The sequence below is a fragment of the Microtus pennsylvanicus genome, chromosome 12 (genome assembly GCF_037038515.1).
Source record: "Microtus pennsylvanicus isolate mMicPen1 chromosome 12, mMicPen1.hap1, whole genome shotgun sequence".
Taxonomy (NCBI): Eukaryota; Metazoa; Chordata; class Mammalia; order Rodentia; family Cricetidae; genus Microtus; species Microtus pennsylvanicus.
Genome location: NC_134590.1, coordinates 3,649,386 through 3,672,280, shown reverse-complemented (window position 1 = coordinate 3,672,280; position 22,895 = coordinate 3,649,386). Strand labels below are relative to the sequence as shown.

Here is a 22,895-nt window from a genome sequence, read left to right as displayed (position 1 = left end):
TGTTATTCAGACTGAAGCACACATGTCTAAATCTTAAAAGCTAACACCCACATATAAAAGAAAGCATGAACTTTTGTATTTTGTATTCTGACTAACTCAGAATAATTGCTTCTATGCATTCATTTTTTTCTGAAAAATCATTTTTTTCTTAATGGCTGAACAATGTTCCACTGTATAAATGTACCTCAGATTCAGTATCTCAGCACCAGTTGATGGTGATAGAAGCTGTTTTCAACTTCAGGAGTTATGAACAGAGTAGTAATGAGTGTGAATGAGCAAGTGCCACTGTAGTGCTATGTATAGCTCTCTGGGTCTATAACCAAAAGTGTTCTAGCTGGAAATGACTGAATAAATGAGTTATGGATATAAATTATAGAAACACAGATAAAGACCTGAGAAGGTTCAAATATAAATGCTACTAAAACATAGTCTACAGTCTCTAGGACTGAAAATAATCTTGGGATCTACCAGATCTAGGAGTGCACAAGTATCCCAAGAGGTAGTTTCTACAGATACTGATGTACAAGGCAGGACCCCAACATCTGTGTCTCTGCAGTGTTCTTCAGGAGAGCCTCTTGCCTAATTCTATTGATGAGATGAACTAACACACAATATTTAATAGCATTAATTTGAGCCTAGGATTCTTTTACTTGTAATTTTATGTTTTACATTTGTAAGCCTAAAATATTAGTCATTGTTGAATTACAGTACAACAGAAAACACATAGAAAAGAGTTTTAATTAGATACTTTACACAAAAGCTTCTTTTTATATTTGTAATATTATTTTTAAAAAATGACAATTGCATATATGTATATAATGCATTTCAATCATTCTCACTCATTTCCACCTTTCTGATTCCCCTTCCAACCACTACAGGTGCCTCTCTCTACAAGTCCCTTTCCCACATTCATGTTTTTGGGTTTTATCTTGTGACCCACAGAGTTTAACCAGGGTTGTCTGTGTTTAACCTGGGTTTTAGACTGTTCACAGAAGCCTAGCTGGCTCTCCTGTGAGTATACATGTGAAATCAATGATTGCCTCTCTCCCATAATCTACCAATAGCTAATAGTTCAGTAGAATGGGGTATGGTCCTGTTGAGTACCTCTCTGACCCTTGCTGTGCTGATGAGGGACCCAGTCTTGTGCAGGGAGCTGCAGATGTTGAGACGGACCATGGTTACAAGAGCTGTGTCATGCCCACAATATAGCATTTCCAGCCATTCTTCTCATCTTCTGACTCCTGTACTCCTTCCATCCCCTTTCCATACTGTCTAAGCTTTAGAGGGTTGGTATAGGTGTCCTGGTTACCTACTCTGGTGCCTTGAGCATCCATGAGTCTCTGCATTCACCACAGTTCATTACACTGGGAATCTTTCCTGGGTAATGCATGTGTCCATGAGTATAAAGGTAAATACTTAGAAGAGAGTTTGGTATCACAGTTCTTTAAACAACTGTTGAAAACTCCTCCTACCAGACTTAAGAATTTATACTTTTTTATGTGGCAATAACTGCACATAGGTAAATGATAAGAGGATAATTGTTATACAAGCTAAGGCCACGTGATTCTCCCAGAAGCCCCACGATGAGAGGTCGATGCCCTGGATTATCAGGAATTCTTCTCCAGTGCATCTGTAATTCAACACAAACAAAAATAACGTCAAAGATTATTCTGTACATTTACTGCTCCTTCCTTTTAAAAAACTCTGTTTCAGCATATCATCAAAAACTTCATCTTTATATTTAATTGGTAGTAATACTGATGTATTTAATTTTTATTATATATTATATCAATTTAAACTACTTGAATCAGATACCTTGGTTAATTTCAAGAGGCAAAGCTGTCACATCTATTTAAAAGCATAGATGAAGTAGGCTTAGTAAACTTGGTCGAGTTTAAAGACTCACATTAGATCCAACTTTGTAACCTTTAAGGTGTCATTCATTTCTAAACCTACATCACTGCTTTCTCTTCAAAGGGCAAAGTCACAGGTGAAGTACTTGTTTCTGCCGAAGCAGAAAACCTCATTTTCTTAAGGACACACACAGAGATCAAAGCTTTATGCAATTCTGCTGGCTCAGCACACAATCACACAATACATCAAGTTCTAGACCAAGGACCAGAGGAGACTAAGGGTTTCTGAGAGGAGTCATTCAATTGCTGTGAGCTCCTGTACTAAGAGAGTAGTAACAACCTTGGATACTTAGGTATGGAGCATGCCCAGGAGCCCAGGGTAGTAGTTGGAGCACAGCAGGATGCAGGGGTCCTGATACAACTTAGAAAAACAGCTGCTGCTATAATTTCTGAACACACTACAATTACTGTCTATCTCCATCCCTGTGTTCCATCCCTGTGTGTCTCTACTCCTATGTTTCTCCATTCCCTTGTATCTATTAGGATTTAACAGTTCCCAAATCCACTGAGAGGGCCATTTTCTTCTTCCTCTTGAGAGGACAATCCTTTTGTGTGTACAAGATCTGTGGATGACCCTTCTCTGGTTAAACTTTACCCATCCCACCCTGGACAAGAAACCAGTAATGAATTTGTAGTACAAGGATGCCAGACCACACCAGGAGAGAGGAGATGTGGAAAATAGGATATCCCCATACTTGTTTTCTTATCAGTATTTCAAACTTAAATTTGGCTTACTATTATTCCTTATTATTTTAACATCCATGAGAGATCTAATGTATCAGCATATTCCTCTCTCATATTTATATATCAAAATCAAATCAAAAAGAGCAATCATAGAAACTGAAAGTACTGTAACTTTAAAACAACACACTTGTTTGATTAAAAACCTCCGTTACTATTTTAGTGACATTACACAAAAAAAGAGATTTCTTTCTCAACATACTAAAATATGTCTATGTTTCATTACAGGGTATATCCTCTGGTAGGACATTTTACACACACACACACACACATCACCACCACCACCACCACCACCATCACCCTTTGTTTTCTCCAAGTTCTCTAGAGTATGAGGCAAAGGAAAGACCCTGAATGCTGCCAGGCAAAGCTCAGTCCTTTTGGCCCCTGCTGCCTGACAATCTTGGGCTCTGCTCACAGGTGTCATAGTCTACACATGTGGAAAATGTATGCCCTTGTAAGCTATCAGGGCAGCCTATGCCAAATTCAAACATGGAACCCAAACCCACAATCAAGACGCCAAACCCATTTTTGAAAGCCTCGAAGAACCCTTTCTGCACATTATCTACACCGTGGCAGTAGAATGGAAACACAGCCACATGCATTGGTTACAATGATGCACTCTAGGGACCCCACAGAAGACAGAGTTAATCCTGAAAGCATGGGTTTTCCTTCTACATCTAGGAGCATTCTATGTTCCCATTGTGACACGGAACTCAAGCTTACATCACATAGTTGTGACATCTCCTGAGTTCTGTTGTGTTGTTTTCTAGACAGAAGTTTTGTCCCGAGAATTCGTTGTGCATCAAAGCCTATAAAACAAAGAAGGACACAGAAAGGCAAATAGTTTAGTATTTCCACAAGTTTCCACAGAATCAACCATCTATAAATTCAAGTTCAATCTTGACTGCAATTTGCAAAAATATTTTTAAATAAACAATCCCACCAAGTTCAGTCTGCCCAGTAAAGCAGTCTCCTCCCCCACACCCAGGAGACTTAGGATTGAAATAATGAATTTTCCCAACTACTAAGAGATAGACTCTCAACTAAATCACCTCAGGAACCTCTTTCTCTGCCTAGACAATAACCCACTAAGCACTGTAGTTAAAATAATACTATTGCTTTATAGAAATAATATATTCTTAATTATTTTCATCAAAACCAGTTGTGATTATAGGAGTAAGAAAGTCTACTAAAACACTTTACTGGAGAGAAAGCTTAGCAAAACCAGTATAGCTCTGGGTATCACATTGCTTCTTTCTTTTATTTTCCTGAATACACTATATATCACAGTCCCTGATCCTTTCCTTATTTCCTTATTGGGCATAATTACAACTGTTGGCTTTTCATCGTATCATCTACCTTTCCCCTTTGCTCTGAGGTTTCTGTCACCATTTGTTTCCCTCAAATAAAACATGACTATGAAAAATCCCAGATGACTCACTTAAAACCAATAGGACAGTTCCCATCTTCTGCTCCTAGAAGGAAAATCCTTGGCAGTGATTGGTTAAAGATTACAGCTGGGGAAAGGACTAGGTTGGGAACCATTTCAGTTGCTACAATTGGAGAACCCAAATACAGTGACAGACAGGACAACTTACTGTAAACCCATAATGCGGAATACTAAAGTACTGAATCCATGAGAGCCCAGGTATGAAGTTTCCAGAATATAGTGACTGACCTGAGAAAACCTATGGAGAACAAATCTATGAATTAGAATCAGTCCATTGATTAAGAATTCTCGACAAGATCCTCTCTCTTCAAGACCCCTCATCCTTCTGTTTCCTCTTAGATCAGCTCTTTAAAAAGTTCTTCAGTAAACTTTAAACAGAATTCTTCATGTTAAAACCAAAGTTCTTTGTGGTTGGTAAAAGAATGCCCCCCTCCTCTGTGGATTTCAAGCCCTACAATATTATGTTATCTTTAAAATGGCACACAACCTATAAACATTCTTTATACTTTACATACACCTACCATACATATTCAAAATCCTCTTAAGATTCCTTATAATATCTAATCTCTGTAGTTTATACAGCATAATTCAGGAGATGGCAGTATTCAGAGCAGAAGAGCCGTTTGTTCCTATATTTTCAGTATGTGATTGATTTAATCTTTACAATATGACAGGCCAACTATAGTGACTGCTCTAGTAAAACTGCTACCTTCTAGGAACTCCAGCTAGAAGAACTCTGTCTTGGCTCATTTTATATCACTCAAGCTAAATTCACAGGAGAGTAGGGAACCTCAATTAAGAAAATGTCTCTAGGGAGCTCAGTACTACCTCAACTTGATGTGCTGTGCTTCGTTCAAGCCCATGAGAGGCCTATCCCTTTCTGAATGAAAATTGAAGAGGAGGGGATGAGGAAGGGACAAATAAGACTCAGGGAGAAGTAACAGGAGGATAGGAGGGAAGAGAAACATTGGTTGGTATGTAAAATAAATAAAAAATGTTAAATAAATTAAATTAAAAAAGAAAATGTCACTATAAGATCATCTGTAGGTATGTCATTTTAGAAGAACGCAGACTGAGTGAGGACTTAGAACAAGCCAGTAAGCAGCACCCCTCCATGGACTCTGCATCAACTCCTGCCTCCAGGATACTGCTGTTTGAGTTCCTATTCTTATTTCCTTCAGTGATGAACAGTAATATTGAAGTGTAAGCCAAAATAACCATTTCCTCTCCAATTTGCCTTTGGGTCATGGTGTTTCATCTCAGCAATAGAAACCTAATGTGGATAAGCACTGATCATTGTATACCCACTTCTACTTCCAAGGATCAGTAAGTCTTGTTACTTATAAGAGTTTTTGACTCTCTTAGTCATGAGTTTAGGAGTTTGGATTCAATTAAAATACCACCTTAAAACAATTGTAAGCCTAGAACTGATAATCCACACCATGTGGTAAAAGAGCAGCAGAAAGTGCTCAATCCCCCATTTAAAAACGCTACCAAAAGTCAAAATCACAACAGAAATGGAAGAAAGCCCTGATGGGGATAAACAAGGGTCACAAAAAATTTATTCTGTCTGCTCTTAAGCACACTAGAATATGCACAACAATGATGGTGCGTGCATGCATTCAGACTGCATCTGTACAAATGCCTGTACAGAAAATACGTTTGGCATCATAACTGGTTTTCAAAGTCCCATATAGAAACTTGATACAATAACCAGTTGTATTAGTTCCTTGCCTGTGGCTCTGATAAAGCACCATGACAAGCAGAAAAGTTGGAAACTGTCTAAGTAAAAATTGCTGATATAATGGGGGGGGGGATGAGACATACAATCTCATTCATCAAAAAGTAAAAAAAAAAGAGAGGGCATGGGGGATCCTGGAATAAATCTAACTAAATGAAATTTTTGTATAATAAAAATTTCAAGACACTGGAAAAAAGAAATTAAAGTGTAGGGATAAGTCCAGCCCCTTAGGGGGCGTGTTCACCTTGGGCTGATGTTTACCTATAAATCTGGCAAGCGTGCTCCCAGCCGCCCCTTCTGCTTTCCTGGTCTCCGCGGGAACGGTGGTTCTGTAAGTCTATTTCCCCATTAAAGCTGTATATATTTTTACAATCTATCTGCATTCATTTATGCTGTTACATTAAAGATACTAGATGATAGAAAGACAGCCCATCTTTATTTATTAGGAGGATAAAAATTATAAAAATATACATCTACCAAAGGAAATCAACATGTTCAATGCAATCCTCACCAAAATTTCAGTACAATTCTGAGAAATTGAAAAACAATAATAAATTTCACATGGAAGTTAAAAAGACCCAGGTTAGAAGAACAATTCTGAACAAAAAGAATAAAACTGTCACAGGTATCACCACCCATTGGTGAAAGAATCCATCCTTTTGTTATGTGAGAAATAATTAATCTTCTGTTGATAAGAGGCTTTCGATGGGTCTGTCTACCCATCTGGGAATAAGAGCAAGAGACTCCTGAGAACTTTACCACCCTAAGTGCCCTTCTCTCATAAAGAGGACAACATGTCATTTTCTCTGTTAGGACCATGGTCCCTTTAAAAGGGAAAGGATACATGAGCCTGGGGATGTGCTGTGGGATGTCCTTCTGTACACTGTGAATGCTATACTCGTTGTTAATAATAGACTTGATTGGCATGTAGGCAGGCAGGAAGTATGGGTGGGACAATTAAACTAAGGAGAGAAGAGAGTTGTGGAGTCAGGCAGATGCCAGCCAACCAACAAGGAAGTAAGCCATGTAAAAATGAGGTAACAAGCCACCAACCACATGGCTACACATCGAAAAGAATTATGGGTTCATTTAAGTGTAAGAACTAGCTAGTAATAAACCTGAGCTACTTGCCAAGCATCTATAGTTATTATAAGACTCTGAGTTATTATTTGGGAATTAGTGAGTGGAAGAGAACCATCTGTTTATATATGGCACCCAATATGGAGCCAGTATATTCACATAAAGCCTGAAAGGCTTTAAAAAAGGATTCTAGATACACAAAAGGAAAGTCAAAAATTGCTTCCTCAGCTTCCTAGTTGTGTTTCTCATGCAGGCTGTGGTACAAAGATGCCAGGGTATATAGACTTGAGCTACAGCATGGTAGATTCACAGGACAGTACACAGAGACCTCTTCAAGCCATGTAGCACACTGCATGGTGGACTTAGCTTTTTCTCATACAGGTAAAAAGGGCTAAGAAACACTATAAAAACAAACTCAGACATAAAGTCATTTAAATGCATCACAGTATTTTTGAAAATTGTGCATGGGCTTAAGAAAAGCAAAAGGGTATATAAAATATATAGTTTAAAAATAAAGTTTTTAAAGAGAGAATAAATTTATCTAAAAATAAGTCACATAGGCACATAGAGATGGAAAATTACACAGTCTGTATCCTGTATACTATTGCGCTGATTGTGAATTTTTTGAATGCTAACAAGCAAATAACAGTTGCTGAGAAACATAAGATTGAAAAGACTGATAAAACACACCAGCCTAGACATGTTAAGTATGCCTTAATTTTAAAACAAAAGTCCAAAACTATATTTGTAAAATCGAATTTAAAAGATGCATTGCTTTAGAGAAGGAGTATTTCCATCAGGGAAAAGAAAGGGGGAGGGGCTGTGGATTCATTCCAGATTAAGATGGATCAGGTTTCATCAAGAGATATCTTCAACCTTTCCAAGTGATATCTATCAACAAGGTTATATCTGGTCTTCCAAGGGCTTGGCCAATATCTCACATTTTCTCAGGGTTCCATAAGCTTACCAATACCCTCAATCAGGAGGAAGTATTCTAGAGAACTATGCCCAAATTCCCAATATCTTTATGAATGTTTGTTTTCATTTAAAGGTGGTTGGCTATAAATTCTTAATGATCATAGTCAATCTCTTTCTTAAGGAGAATGGGGGATATGATAGAGAAAACACAGGAGAAAGGATACATAATTATGATTAAAAAGGGGTAGATAATTTAATCTACCTTAATCCAAAAAACAACTGTTAATCTCAAAATATTTTACATTGGTATCAATTTTGCTTTGTTGATGCAAATTGTAGGTCAGTTTTGTTATACTGTATCTATATTTCTACTCTTCTTTAAAATATTATGTTTATGCAACTCATATAAAAGTATAATGTATAATTAAGTATTACAGATTAAGTCATATATAATAGTTAAACTTATAGTCATGTTAGTTACGTTTTCTAGGTATACAAAGATATGTTTCAGATAGGTAATCATCAAACCTTTAAAAGACCTACAGAATATAGCATTTAAAATGTTGTAAGAACTTAGACTTGACAGTGAGGCACATTTGCTCCTGGCAACATCAATTACTTTTTTTCTTTTTGTTCTTTTCTTTCTTTATTTTTTTACCACTTTTTCTTTTCATTTTTCTTTTTCCTTTTCTTTCTTTTTTTTTGTTGTTTTTTTTGAGACTAAGTTTCTACGTGTGGCTTTGGAGCCTGTCCTGGAATTCATTCTATAGACTGGACTGACTTCAAATTCATAGAGATTTGCCTGCCTCTGCCTCCTGAGAACACCGATTACATCTAAAAGGATGGTGAACATCAAAAATCCTTATGGATTGTCTTTTGATGTGTCAAGATAATTATTTGGGCAAGAAACTGCTCTTGCCTGGACTGCTTGACAGCATGTTGTATAAACTGGACATGGAAGGGTCTAAGGAAAGTTACTGCTAAACTTTTCCAAAACAAGGCAGGATAGTCCTTCAGTTTTCTGTATCACAGAAAAACTGTCAGTCATTCTTCAGGACACAGAGAAAAGATACTTTCAAATTTTGTCATTATGGGTGAGACAGTTATTCAAATTTCCTGCTTCACTAAAAAATGCTGTGGAATAACCCTCTTGTACACTATAAACATTTGTCACTCAATTTTATTTAATAAAATGCTAATTGGCCAGTAGCCAGGAAGGAAGTATAGGTGGTGCAACCAAACTAAAGATTATAGGAAGAAGAAAGCAGAGTCAGAAGATGCTAGCCAGATGCAGAGGAAACAAGATGGGCAAGAGATTCTTCTGGCTAGGTGCCACACACCAAAATTAAATAAAGACAAGATAAACAATATAAGTAGATATATAACCCCTAAGGAAATAGAAGCAGTCATCAAAAGTCTGAAGAGAAAGTGGGAAATAAACTTGAATCCATGAGCAAAGGAGACCACTTTCTAAATATAACCCCAGTAGCACAGTCACTGAAAGTAACAATTAATAAATGAGACATCCTGAATCTGAGAAGCTCCTGTAAGGCAAATGACACAGTCAACAAAACAAAATGGCAGCCTACAAGGTGGGAAAAGATCTTCACTAACCCCACATCAGATAGAGGACTGATCTCCAAAATATATATTAAAAAAAAACACAAGAAACTAGATATCCAAATACCAAACAATCCAATACAAAAATGGATTGCAGGGGCTGGAGAGATGGCTCAGTGGTTAAGAGCATTACCTGCTCTTCCAAAGGTCCTGAGTTCAATTCCTGGCAACCACATGGTGGCTCACAACCATCTGTAATGAGGTCTGGTGCCCTCTTCTGGCCTGCAGACATACACACAGACAGAATATTGTATACATAATAAATAAATAAATATTTAAAAAAATGGATTGCAATGGCGAATAGAAAATTCTCAATAGAAAAATTGCAATGGCCAAAAGACACTTAAGAAATTGCTCAGGGGACTGGAGAGATGGCTCAGAGGTTAAGAGCTTTGCCTGCTCTTCCAAAGGTCATGAGTTCAATTCCCAGCAACCACACGGTGGCTCACAACCCTCTGTAATGGGGTTTGGTGCCCTCTTCTGGCCTTCAGGCATATACACAGACAGAATATTATATACATAATAAAGAAAGAAAGAAATATCTTTAAAAAAAAGAAATTGCTCAGTATCCTTAGCCATCAGGGAAATACAAATCAAAATGAATCTGAGATATTGTCTTACAACAGTCAGAACGACTGACATCAAAAACACTGGTGATAGCTTATGCTGGAGAGGATGAGAAGTGGAACACTCCTATATTGCTGGTGACAGTACAAACTTGTAGTCACTTTAGAAATCAGTACGGCTGTTTCTTAGAAAATGGGGAATCATTCTACCTCAAGACCCAGCAATGGGGGGTAAGGGGAGATGGGGAGAGAAAAGTGAGAAGGGGAGGATGGGGGGAACTTGGGGAAACAGGATGATTGGGATAAAGGAAGGTTGGATAGAGGAGCACAGAAGCACAATTCTTAGTTAAGGGAGCCACCTTAGGGTTGGCAAGAGACTTGAACCTAGAGTGGCTCCCAGGAGGCCAAGGCGATGTCCCCAGTTAATTCCTTGGGCAGCTGAGGATAGGGAACCTGAAATGACCCTATCCTATAGCAATACTGACAAATATCTTGCATATCACCATAGAACCTTCATCTGGTGATGGATGGAGATAGAGACAGAGACCCACACTGGAGCACTGGACTGAGCTCCCAAGGTCCCAATAAGGAGCGGAAGGAGAGAGAAGATGAGCAAGGAAGTTAGGACCACGAGGGGTGCACCCACACACTGAGACAGTGGAGCTGATCTACTGGGAGCTCACCAAGGCCAGCTGGACTGTGACTGAAAAAGCATGGGATAAAACCGGACTCTCTGAATATGGCGAACAATGAGGGCTGATGAGAAGCCAAGGACAATGGCACGGGGTTTTGATCCTACTTCATGTTCTGGCTTTGTGGGATCCTAACCAGTTTGGATGTTCACCTTCCTAGATATGGACGGAGGGGGGAGGACCTTGGACTTTGCACAGGGCAGGGAACCCTGACTGCTCTTTGGACTGGAGAGGGAGGGGGAGAGGTGTGAGGGGAAGGGGAGAAGGGTGGGAGGAGGGGGAGGGAAATGGGAGGCTGGGAGGCGGAAACTTTTTTTTCCTTTTCTCAATTAAAAAAGAAAAAATACATTGCATGAACTTCTTAAAGAATTGAAATAAATGAGGAAAACATGTTTTCAGATGAAAAAAGAAAAAGACCCAGCAATGCCACTCTTGGGCATATACTCAAAGACATTTGCTTAACCTTATTCATATCAGTATTATTTGTAATAGCCAGAACCTGGAAACAACCTAACTGCCTTTCAACTGAAGAATGGATGAAGAAGATGTGACATATTTACACAATGGAGTACTACTCAGCAGTAAAATAAAATGACATCCTGAACTTTGCATGCAAATGGATGGAACTATTTAAAAAAAAATCCTGGGTAAGGGAACTGATACCCCAAAAGACAAACACAGTATGTACTCACTCACAAGTGGGTATTATATATAAAGCAAAGGATAACCAGCCTATAGTTCAAAATCCCAAGAGAAGCTAAATAACAGGGAGAATCCTAAGAGTGACATACATGGATCCCCCTGGGAAGGGGAAATAGACAAGATCTTCGGAGAAAATTGGGAGCATGGCAGGGGAGAAGAGAGGGCAGAGTGGGACGGAAGAAGGGGAAGAAGGAGGAGAACATTAAGGAATGGGATGGTTGAGTTGAAGGAAGGACAGAGCTGGAGAGCCAGGAAAGAGATATCTTGATTGAGGGAGTCATTATGAGGTTAGAGAGAAACCTGGTACTAGGGAAATTCCCAGGAATCCACAACCCCAGCTAAGACTCCAAGCAATAGTGGAGAGGGTACCTGAACTGGTCTTCCCCTGTAATCAGAGTGATTACTACCTAATTGTTATTCTAGAACCTTCACCCAGCAACTGATGGAAGCAGATACAGAGATCCAACACTGGGCTGAGCTTCTGAAGAACAGTTGATGAGAGGGAGGAGCAATATGAGCAAAGGAGTCAAGACCATGACAGAGCTACCCACAGGAACAGCTGACCTGAGCTAGTGGGAGCTCACTGACTCTGGACTGATAGTGGGGAACCTGCATAGGTCCAAACGAGGCCCTCTGAATGTGGATGACAGCTGTGTGGCTTGGAAAATCTGTGGAGCCACTGGCGGTAGGACCAGTGTTTTTCTCTAGTGCTTGAACTGGCATAGTGGAGCCCATTCTTTTTGGAGGGATACCTTGCACAGTCTAAACATAGGGGGAATGGTCTTCGTCCTACCTCAAAGTGATGTGTCAGACTTTGTTGACTCCGCATGGGAAGCTTTACCCTCTCTGAGGAGGGGATAGGGTGGGGTAAGGGAAGATGGGGGAAGCAGGAGAACAGAAGGAGTGGGAACTGGGATAGGGAAGTAAAATGAAAAAGCTCTTTTTTAAAAAAGTAAATTAAAAAAATATTTAAAAAAACCACAATTCACACTCACCAGCATGAACACAAAGTAGATGGTCACAAATAGAGTTGGTACAGCCACTGCATTCTCCCCTGCTTTGAAACACAGTGGAAGTGAGCTGGCCGAATAAGCCAACATCATGACGGTAAATATCATAGTGAAGAAACCCTTCACATCTGTGTTTACTCCTTAGAAAGAAAAAAAGTAGGGTCAGTTCATCACCTAAGTCGAGAGATTGTACATATTTCAAACAATGCTTTAATAGTCAATGAGACTGGTAACAGTTTCTCGGCCACCCAACTTCTCTGCGTCTCTAACTGTGTCCTGATCATGTGGATGCTGGGAACAAAATTTCGGGCCTTTGGAGGAGCAGCATGTGCTCTTAACCAATGAGCCTCTCTCCAACTCCATCGCATGGCTTTATTTTTACACCTGACACAAAATATATTTCCATATATTCGCTTCTCTCCTCTATACACAATTATGAGCAATTTACAGGATCCTGACATGGAGAGCTACAGGCAATACAACTGGCCAAAATTGTATTGCATTCTTTCACAGTGGAATCAGCAATGCAACACATTCATGTTCATATTCCCCTGTGTTTATTATAACTGCATTAGTAATGAAACTGGGATCCAAGCTGTACCAGTTAGTTGTTTTGTAAATTTAACACAAGCTAGGGTCATGTGGAAAGAGGGAACCTCACTAAGAAAATGCTTCCTTTAGGTTGGCAGGTAGGCAAGCCTGTGGGGACATTTTCTTGATGGATGATTTATGTGGGAGGTCTTAGACATCTGTGGATGATGCCATCCCTGGGCAGTGGTCCTGGGTTCTATAGGAAGGCAGCCTGGGGAAGCCATTAGGAGCCAGTAAGCAGCACTCCTCCGTGGACTCTGCTTCACCCCCTGCCCCCAGGGTCCTGCCCTGAGTTTCCGCCCTGACTTTCCTTCTTAAAGGACATTGAACTGTAAGATGAAATAAACCCTTTCCTCCACAAGTTGATTCTGGTCATGGTGTTTGTCACAGTGCTAGAAACCTATCCAAGGCAAGGGTTAAATAACTGTGCAGTGATTTTAATAATGAGAGGATGGGAGGGTGCCTGCAACTTTAGTTTTCCTAGAAAATCAACATATAACTGCTTTGGAGGAAGGTAATGGGTTCCAAAACTGATTTGTAATCTTTATGGTGCTAATGGGTTTTTTTTGTTGTTTTATTTTTCGAGACAGGGTTTCTCTGTGGCTTTGGAGCTTGTCCTGGAACTAGCTCTTGTAGACCAGGCTGGTCTTGAACTCACAGAGATCCGCCTGCCTCTGCCTCCCGAGTGCTGGGATTAAAGGCGTGCGCCACCACCGCCCGGCTATGGTGCTAATGTTATAAGACATGCATAGTCCTGTGTTTTATAATAGTCACAAGGACACAGAGTCTGTAGGAGCTGAGTTCAATGCCTAATTGTTTTCAAAGTTAATATTACGATTATCAATGTGGGTATGGTACACATGTGTGTATGGGTATGCATGTGGTATGATGTGCATGAGCCATGGTGTGTATGTGGAGTTTAAGGACAACTTTCTGGAGTGACTCTCTTTTCCATTGTGACTCTGAGGATCAAATTCGGGTTGTCTGGATGGATGATTTATGTGGGAGGTCTTAGACATCTGTGGATGATGCCATCCCTGGGCAGTGGTCCTGGGTTACAGAACAAATAATTTTTCCCTGGCCTAAATGACTGTCTCTGAATGGTAAATCTGTTATAAAACAAAGTCTAAGCTTTATTAGTGCTTCTCTGTCTCTTTCTCTATGTGTGTGTGTGTGTGTGTGTGTGTGTGTGTGTGTGTGTGTGTGTGTGAAAAGTATGTAAACTCTCAGCACTTAGTCTAGGATAAAGTTTAACCATAATGCACAAATGGATCAGTGCACATATTTCAAATAACATTTATATTATTTAATTTCAACAAAACTCAAATTCAGTATCCTCTTTATTTGTAAGATTAGGTAGCATAATACTGTGTGCATTTAAGTTCTTTTACACACACATGTATGAGATATTATCCTCATTTCTATATTTTACATGCATATACAGAGACATATACAGAAACACAGAGAAAATATATAGCTGGGCTAAGGAGATGGCTCACTAATTAAAAGCATGTGCTATTATAGCAGAGGCCCTGGATTCTGTTCCCAGCACCTACACAGTGGCTCACGTACTGTAACTACAGTTCCAGGGGATCTGATGTCCTCTTCTGGTCTCCCAGGCACTGCACTGCATCCACTTAGTGCACACACAGGACAGATACACAGACAGACACACACACACACACACACACACACACAATCAAGCAAATGCACAAATAAAGAAAAATAAACATTTTATAACATGCATGGATAGATATCTAAAATTGACCTTGCTCCATTGGCACTGTCTCAAATGTGTGCGCTATTTCCACACTCATTACAGTGCACAGAATCTCTAGTAAAGCACAGTTTCACGAACATCTTTTGTAGTGTTTTGTGATCAAGTCATAGAGACTTTTCTCCCACTGAACTCCTGTTTTGATGGCTCACAGTGGAGACGTGCTTTTCTACTTACACTTTTCTACTTTAGGCTTTCCACAGTTGTACAAAGCAAAACACGCTCCCCCAACAGTAAAGACGCATTCTCTCACTTTGTCACTTACCTGCTATGCTGAATACTATAACAGTAAATGTAAGACTTGGGAATAACCTCCTGGGTACCAGCTCAGCCAGCAATTTCCCAAGGAAATACGATGACACTTTGTAGTATCCACTGGTGTGCTCATGTCTACAGAGACAAAGATCAGAGACAAAGATACATCCTTAGATTATTCCAGAAGGCACAGGGGAGATGCTGGCTATACTGACTTCTGCTACCACAGGCAGGCTAACAGGACAGTGTCCTCTATACTCCATGCTGACTCCCACACACATCCCCATCTTAGGGACCAGCCACTCTAGGTCAACAGCCTTATGACCTTCTCACTATGATTCTCCCCACCAGAGAACTCTCCCCTCTTTTGTCCACTCTGGGCACACAACAACCCCTCCAGGCAAACAGCCCAATGTGCCCACTCTCCTCAGAGTCTCTGCCCTCTGAAGCTGGCTCCCTGAGGAGCAGCTCATTCGTACCTCACCTCAGACAGTGATCACGGAGACTTCTCTCCTTCTAGTCCTTATGAAGAAGGTGACACTGTCACTCTGAGGTCACAGTGCACCTTCAGGACACCACATCCTTCTGTTCTGCTACCCTCATGTTAGGACAGATGTATTCCTTTGATAATCTCTCTTTACAACCACGAATTGCTACCAGATGCCAAATGTAACCCTTCTCCTTCCTGGTTCTTCCAAATCCCAAGCTTTTACCCTTCAGGTGACTTCAGCATATCTCTGATTTTTTTTTTTTTTTGAGACATGCTCACCATGCAGACCTGCATTAAATTCTATATGTACCCAAGAATGACCAACTTCCTATCTCTTCCCCAGCCCCAAATGCTGGGATTACAGACATACAGCCATTTTCGGGGTTTTGTGGCACTGTGACTCTAACACAGGATTTCATGCACACAAAGCCAGCGCTCTACCAACTGAGCAAGACCCTCATCTCCTCTCTGATGACTCCTTTCCATGGCATGCAGTTGGGACCATACCTTTCTTGGCCATCTTTGAGAGCAGGGAATCCTAAGCATAGACCACCAGGAAAAGGTTCTTCCATGCTTGACAACACAGGACATAAACAGCTCTTTCATATGCAGCTGCTGTGTGGCTCTTTCCACCCTTGCATCATGAGGACCCTGATTCTTGTGCAGCTGTGTCTCTCCATCCTCAATGTGCTGCTGAACCCACTACACCCAAGCTCTATGAAACCCCTGACATTCTTCTTCGGGGGCATCATGAATATCCTGTGATTTTCATCAGTTCCTTACTATTGTGTTGTCTGAATCAATGAGATCTAGTGGTCTCACCTCAATTTTGAAATTTTTCTGAGCAGCAGAACCCTCTGTTCTTGATTTTCTACCCATTTTTCAGTTAATATTATTAATCTCTTTACACACTTCAAAAATCATGACACCACATGATAAACACGAAATTTTATAATTTATTTTCAACTAAATAAGAAAAGGGGAAATTACTGGTAATTTATGAGATAACATTCTAGGCCCAACAATGAATGTAATTAATTTGATTGCTATCCCGATGCCTGCTTCTGGAGCAGGGGTTACTCACAGAAAGCGATTCCTGTCAATCACAAAGAGCTCCCCGGCAGACACACTTGTAATACACTGGAAGATTGTGAGAAAGAAGAGCAGGCTGGCTCTGTCAGGAGAGAATGGAGACAAAAGCAACAATAAATTCAACATTAGGATGGGTTCTTTCCAGTATACCTTGACACCTTGTTCTGTAGATTAAATCATAACATTAGACAGATCTTTTCTTAAAAAAACAAAAGCAGGACTAGAGAAATGGCTCAGCAGTGAAGAGAGCATGCTGCTCCTGCAGAGGACCCGAGTTTGGTTGGCAGCACCCGCATGGCAGATCACAGCCATTCGTCACTCGAGTTCAAGGGGATTCCATGCCAGCTAGTTTTATGTAAACTTGACACAAGCTAGGCTAATCTGAAAGACAGAACCTCAATTGAGAAAATGCCTTTATAAGATCCAGCTGTAAGTCATTTTCTTAATTACTGATGGGAGCGGGAAGACCCATCCCATTGTGGGTGATACATCCCTGAGGGTCTCAGAAAGCAAGCCAAGCAAGCCATGGGGAGCAAGCCAGTAAGCAGGACTACCATGGCATCTTCAGATTCTGCCTCGTTGAGTTCCTCCTGTCCTGGCTTCCTTCAGTAGTGGATGAAAATGTAGGAATGTTAGCTGAATAAACCTTTTCCTCCCCAACTTGCCTTTGGTCACGTGTTTATTCAAAACAGTAGTAACCTAAACTAAGACAGAATATGATGCTTCTTTCTGATAGCCACAGTTCTCAGGAAACACACATGGTACAGACATACATGTAGGAAAATTTCATTCACATAAAATAAAATAAGTATTTTAAAAAGAAAGAAGGATAATGTAGAACTGTTCTGGTTTAAAATGTCAGGAAGAATGAGTCCCTTAGTCTCCTCTGTCTCCATAACAGTATCTATTACTGGAAGTTTGTCCTCTAATTCCAACTTTTCATTGATTTATATAGGATTAAACAAAGTGACGGCATTTTCTCATTTGCTTACCTGGTCTGGACTTCAGTACAGTCATTTCTTAGGACACGGAAAGCGATACTCACAATCACGGCCAGTATGACTGTGATAATTGCCTTTCAAAAAGAAAACAGGAAAAAGAAAATTTTCAATTAGGAGTAGAAAATATTCTACACATTGTCCATTATTTTAAGATGTATGGTTTCCTAATAAGATCTCTCCAGTGAGATGAACACTCTATTATGGCCAGAGTCCCTGAAAAAACATACAACACACATGTCAATAGACTGCTCATATGTCAAACTGACAATGAAGGTCTCTGCAGTCTGAGTGCAGACCCTGGAAAAGCTAAGACTTCTCCCAGTGCTCCAGCAGGAATGGACAGTCGAGAACTCAGTTCAGGTACTAAAACCTGGATGACACAGGGTGGGAGAGAATGCAGGCACCTGGCGAGCTCTGGGAACAAACCCAGGTAAGTGACAGAAAGTCTTCACCTAAACTGAGGTCTCAACTCTGGCGCCAGCGAACATGCACAGTTTTCTACTTCAAGTCACTCAAGGGAATTCAGGCTTTCTTTACCCCTACAGTTAGAAACAAGTGCACCCCAGGCCAAGGGGACAGCTCAGTGTCAGAGTCCTCACAACATACAGTAATGCTAATCCCCTCAAGTGTAAACCAAAAAACAGAATTTAAAATGGCTCACAACACAGTTCCTAGCAATGGGATTTTGTGTGCTAAGAAGGGGTGAGCTGGTCCTCACCTGTGTCACCTCAGGGAAGTCTGTGCTGTGTGGGAATCAGCACTATTGCTGTCACCACAGCGATCATACAGCGTCCTCTGGGTCACCACAGTCTCCCATTGCCCATCCCCTCTGTCACTGCTGCTCCATCAGCCTCAGTCAGAGCAGCCTGGGCTCAAGTCTCACCTACACAGCCAGCTCCTCCATATCCCCATCTACCTCCATCTACCCAATCTGTGCCGACCATCACAAGAGCCTGCACTGCTGTGGTTTTGGATTTAAATGACCTTAGAAGGTGCTTCACTTAGCAAAGGAGTAAGGCTACATGATGCTGGAACTTATTTGGAAGATTCTATTATTCCTCAGAATATGCCTTAAAAGTAGAACATTATGATCTAAGGGTAAAGATCCTACCACGTAATGTGATAAATTAGAGATCAAAATTCCAGGGCTTGGAAAGATAGCTCAGCAGTTAAGAGCACTTGCTGCTCAGGCAGAGGACTTGGGATTCAGTTCCCAGAACCCAAATGGCCCCTAGCCAACTTCTGTAACTCCAGTTCAGAGAATCTGATGCCTTTTTCTGGCCTCCAATGGCATGCACATGAGTACAGATATACATGCAAGCAAAGCAAAATACCCATACATAAAAGTAAATAAATATTTAAAATTAGTCCTCAATTCATACATTGCTAACACACACACACACACACACACACACACACACACACATTACCTCACTATTGAACAGTAAGTAGCCCAATTTGATGACTGTAACTCACTTGTTCCAAAATCATATTGAGTCTTTTTTTTTCACAGAAAAAAATGGACATAAAAAATGCCTCCTTTAGACATAATTGCCCAAGTTAAAGGCCAAAGTGTTTGGAGCAACTGACAGTATAACTCAAATGGTCAGAATATTCATATACAGGCAGGAAGGCAGCAACATTTAAATATGAGAAAGTGGTAGTTATGTTTGGAAGCAGTGTCTCATTACAGTCAACAACACACGAACACTCAGTATGCAACAGAAACTAAATGCCTGAGAATAACACAACAATGCGCTAACAGAAAGACTGACCACAGGTTCCGGTTGTTCGGGGACAGGGATGTAGGTCCAAGGTAGAGTGATTGCCCTCTAATGGCTAAGGCCCCAGGATCAAACACTAACACAGCAGAATCAGCATTATGAAATAAAAAATAACTGAATAAGTGATGGCCCAATGAGCTGGAAGAACCACACTTCTGTGGGATATTCATGTTAAAATACAGAAAATCTTAAGTCATGATGATTCTTCTTACACAATCAGTTTAAGGAAAAGTAGAACTTCACCTCCTCCCAGTTCCAGGTCGCTGACAGGGAAGAGCATTGTTCAGTCCAGTTACTGTGTGTGTGAGCTGCACTCTTTGAGTAGCTGCTGCTTTCACACTCTGGACTCCTGATGAGGGAACAGCACTCTGCAGCTGGCTCATCTCAGGCAGTCGATGCTCAGGCTCCCTCAGAGCTGTTCTATGGCCCTGTCTCCTCACCACATGATTTCAACCACAGATCAACCGTCCTTTCCCTCTCCAGTCATCTCCACTCCTTCTCTATTTAAACCTTCTCCAAGTCCATTCTCTCATCTGACAGGCTACAGTTTTGTCTGTTTATCCAGTTACCATCCACCCCCTCACAAGGAATGCTACATCAGGAAAAAGCCTTTTCCTCCTTGACTCATTCCTGGACTTTGAATTGTAGGATGCACTGGTGAAATAAAGCAGACAGGTGTGAGGAGTTCACAGGTGTGCTGAGTTTCTTGCGTTGCCCGAATTAAATTTCCTGCTTGGATTAGTAATTACAGTTCCTCTAGGTAAAAAATAACCACTAAAAATATTTTATAAGAACTTAATCGTAGTCTGCTTGCTTTATTGAATATTTCTCTATGCCAGGCAGAGTGGAGATGACAGACACATGGAAGGGAGCAGAAGATAAGTGTGGCCCTGCAGTAGACTGACTCAGAAACAAATTGCTCCCACGTGAGGTTTTCACAAAACAAATAAAATAACTCATCAGATTACCTGGATCCCGGTGACCCGTGGAAAACCCAGGAAATTTTTGAATGAATGATAGATAATCCACCTGAGCTGATGCCAGAAAGGGGTGACACACGTGATCTCCTCCAAGGCTGAGCTCTTCCCTGCCTTCTGTTCCCCCAACAGTTGATCCAGTTCAGTTCTCATTTCGCTGTATAAGGAGGACTGGGCATACGTATTGGCTAAGTTTACTCTGACTTGGTACTGTCTCTCAGAAAGCTCTTTATATTTGTCAGCTTTGAAATAAAAATGGATAAAGACAAGAAACAGATAATAATTTAATTGATTTTTCTGAGACACTTTTCATGAATAGCACATACATTATGTGTCAGGTCTTTGAGACAGTCTCATGTACCCTAGACTGGCTCGAAGTTGCTCTGATGTCAAGTGACCTTAAACTCCTCCAAGTCCTCCTGTTTCTGTCTCAATGCTGAGATTACAGGCATGCACCTTCACACCCAGTTATATGCTGCTAGGAACCAAACTCATGGCTTTCTTTGTGCATGCTAGGCAACCACTCTACCAGCTGAGCTCCATCTTCAGCCCACCAAACTTTGAGCATGAGATAATTACTCCTGTGTAATTCCTTCGCAGATTAGAAAAGTGTCCCTAACTGACATGACTACTGTCATTACCCCATGGACACAGCAATCTGATTGGCCTTTTCCCATATGGACCCCAATTCTTAACAAAGTTCTCCTTCCATTATGAATCTATACTTCTTAACATAGAAGTCTGGTCCCTGCTTTCTTCCACATGTGACTGTATATGCAAATGTATGAACTGCCAAGCATCATGTTTTTAAAATGTTATAAATAAGGCCAGGCATGGTGACATAGCCCTGTAATACCTACACTTGGGAGGTGAGGTAGAAAGAGCACATATTTAAAGCCAGTCTGACTACATAATCAAACAATATCTAAAACAATAGCAATATGACAAACAATAGGTACATTTACTTTTTAACAGAAATTTCCCTTGTGTCAATATCATAAATGGTCGATAATAAATTAAATAAAAAACACCAAACACAACAAACAACAAAGTCTATTAGCTAATTTGGGGACAGTTTATTAACATAAAAAGTTATATTCTAATCAGACACATGCTTGTGTTTTAATCAAACCAACTAGACAAAAATCTGTGTCTCTAGAAGACTCACGTACCATCACGGCCATCTTCCTCTGTGTCAAATAGAGCAGATAAACCTCCGTTAATGATGTCCAGGAAGAAGTCTGCAGGGTTGTTGTGGGAATCATAATTGTAACCTACAGAGCATGTAGACCATGAATACAAATGAGAAGACTCTTTCAGAGAGTGGGACAGGGAGGGGCAAAGAATCTAAGAACTTCTTCCTCTTCTAAGCCGCTCCTTTCCTAACTTATCCTTTCTTTTCATATATACACTCAATGTTTCAACAATATCTGAGTCCCAGTCTAATATATATATATATATATATATATATATATATATTATATGTTTATACACTTTTACAAATACATATGCAAGTTTATGTGTATATTATATATACAAATATGGACTCTTCCTATGAAACAATCATTTGAGTTTGGCCTACAATTTTATTAGACTCCAAGACTCACAAATGTTTACACTTTTAAAGGACAAAGATTAATCAAAAACAAAGAGTGATGCTGAGAACGCTGATAGCAATGGCCTTACCAGAGGCCACAAGAACACCCTGCACATGGCGATTCATGACTCGGGTGTCGACCCATGAGATGAATAGCTCTCTGATGGGAAATCTCCTTAAGGCTTACAGGACCACAGACTCTGAAAACCAGTTGCTTCTGTCTGTAATTATTCTTGGGTGACACTACATTTCTCCCCTAAAAACAGCTATGGGTGTTTTCCCACTGCCTATGGATACTGTTGCTTCTGTGTGTAAAATCACACATGCAAAAACAGCTGTGTTATCTCCCGACACCTGCACTGTAATGTGTGACCTCATATAATATGTACAGCTGTGTTATCTCCCAACACCTGCACTGTACTGTGTAATCTCATATAATATGTACAGCTGTGTTATCTCCCAACACCTGCACTGTAATGTGTGACCTCATATAATATGTACAGCTGTGTTATCTCCCAACACCTGCACTGTACTGTGTAATCTCATATAATATGTACAGCTGTGTTATCTCCCAACACCTGCACTGTAATGTGTGACCTCATATAATATGTACAGCTGTGTTATCTCCCAACACCTGCACTGTAATGTGTGACCTCATATAATATGTACAGCTGTGTTCTCTCCCAACACCTGCACTGTACTGTGTAATCTCATATAATATGTACAGCTGTGTTATCTCCCAACACCTGCACTGTAATGTGTGACCTCATATAATATGTACAGCTGTGTTCTCTCCCAACACCTGCACTGTACTGTGTAATCTCATATCATATGTACAGCTGTGTTATCTCCCAACACCTGCACTGTAATGTGTGACCTCATATAATATGTACAGCTG

At 40.4% G+C, this 22,895-nt stretch overlaps 1 protein-coding gene across 2 annotated transcripts in view; it reads right to left on the bottom strand.

Annotated features, from left to right (window-relative positions):
• Window positions 1-697: 697 nt before the first annotated feature.
• LOC142832682 (ATP-binding cassette sub-family G member 3-like) overlaps window positions 698-22,895 on the bottom strand; it is a 46,553-nt gene continuing 24,355 nt past the window's right edge. Inside the window, exons 8-16 of one of the 2 annotated variants that reach the window (XM_075943363.1) lie at window positions 21,573-21,674; window positions 20,392-20,642; window positions 17,631-17,713; window positions 16,631-16,720; window positions 15,067-15,191; window positions 12,419-12,573; window positions 4,253-4,342; window positions 3,378-3,463; window positions 698-1,630 (exon numbers count right to left, since the gene is read on the bottom strand). In XM_075943363.1, the coding sequence (XP_075799478.1) occupies window positions 1,486-1,630; window positions 3,378-3,463; window positions 4,253-4,342; window positions 12,419-12,573; window positions 15,067-15,191; window positions 16,631-16,720; window positions 17,631-17,713; window positions 20,392-20,642; window positions 21,573-21,674 (1,127 nt within the window). In that variant the 3' untranslated portion in view covers window positions 698-1,485. Of the gene's footprint in view, window positions 1,631-3,377; window positions 3,464-4,252; window positions 4,343-9,596; window positions 9,686-12,418; window positions 12,574-15,066; window positions 15,192-16,630; window positions 16,721-17,630; window positions 17,714-20,391; window positions 20,643-21,572; window positions 21,675-22,895 lie in introns of those variants that run through there. The other variant, XM_075943364.1, reaches the window with a different exon arrangement.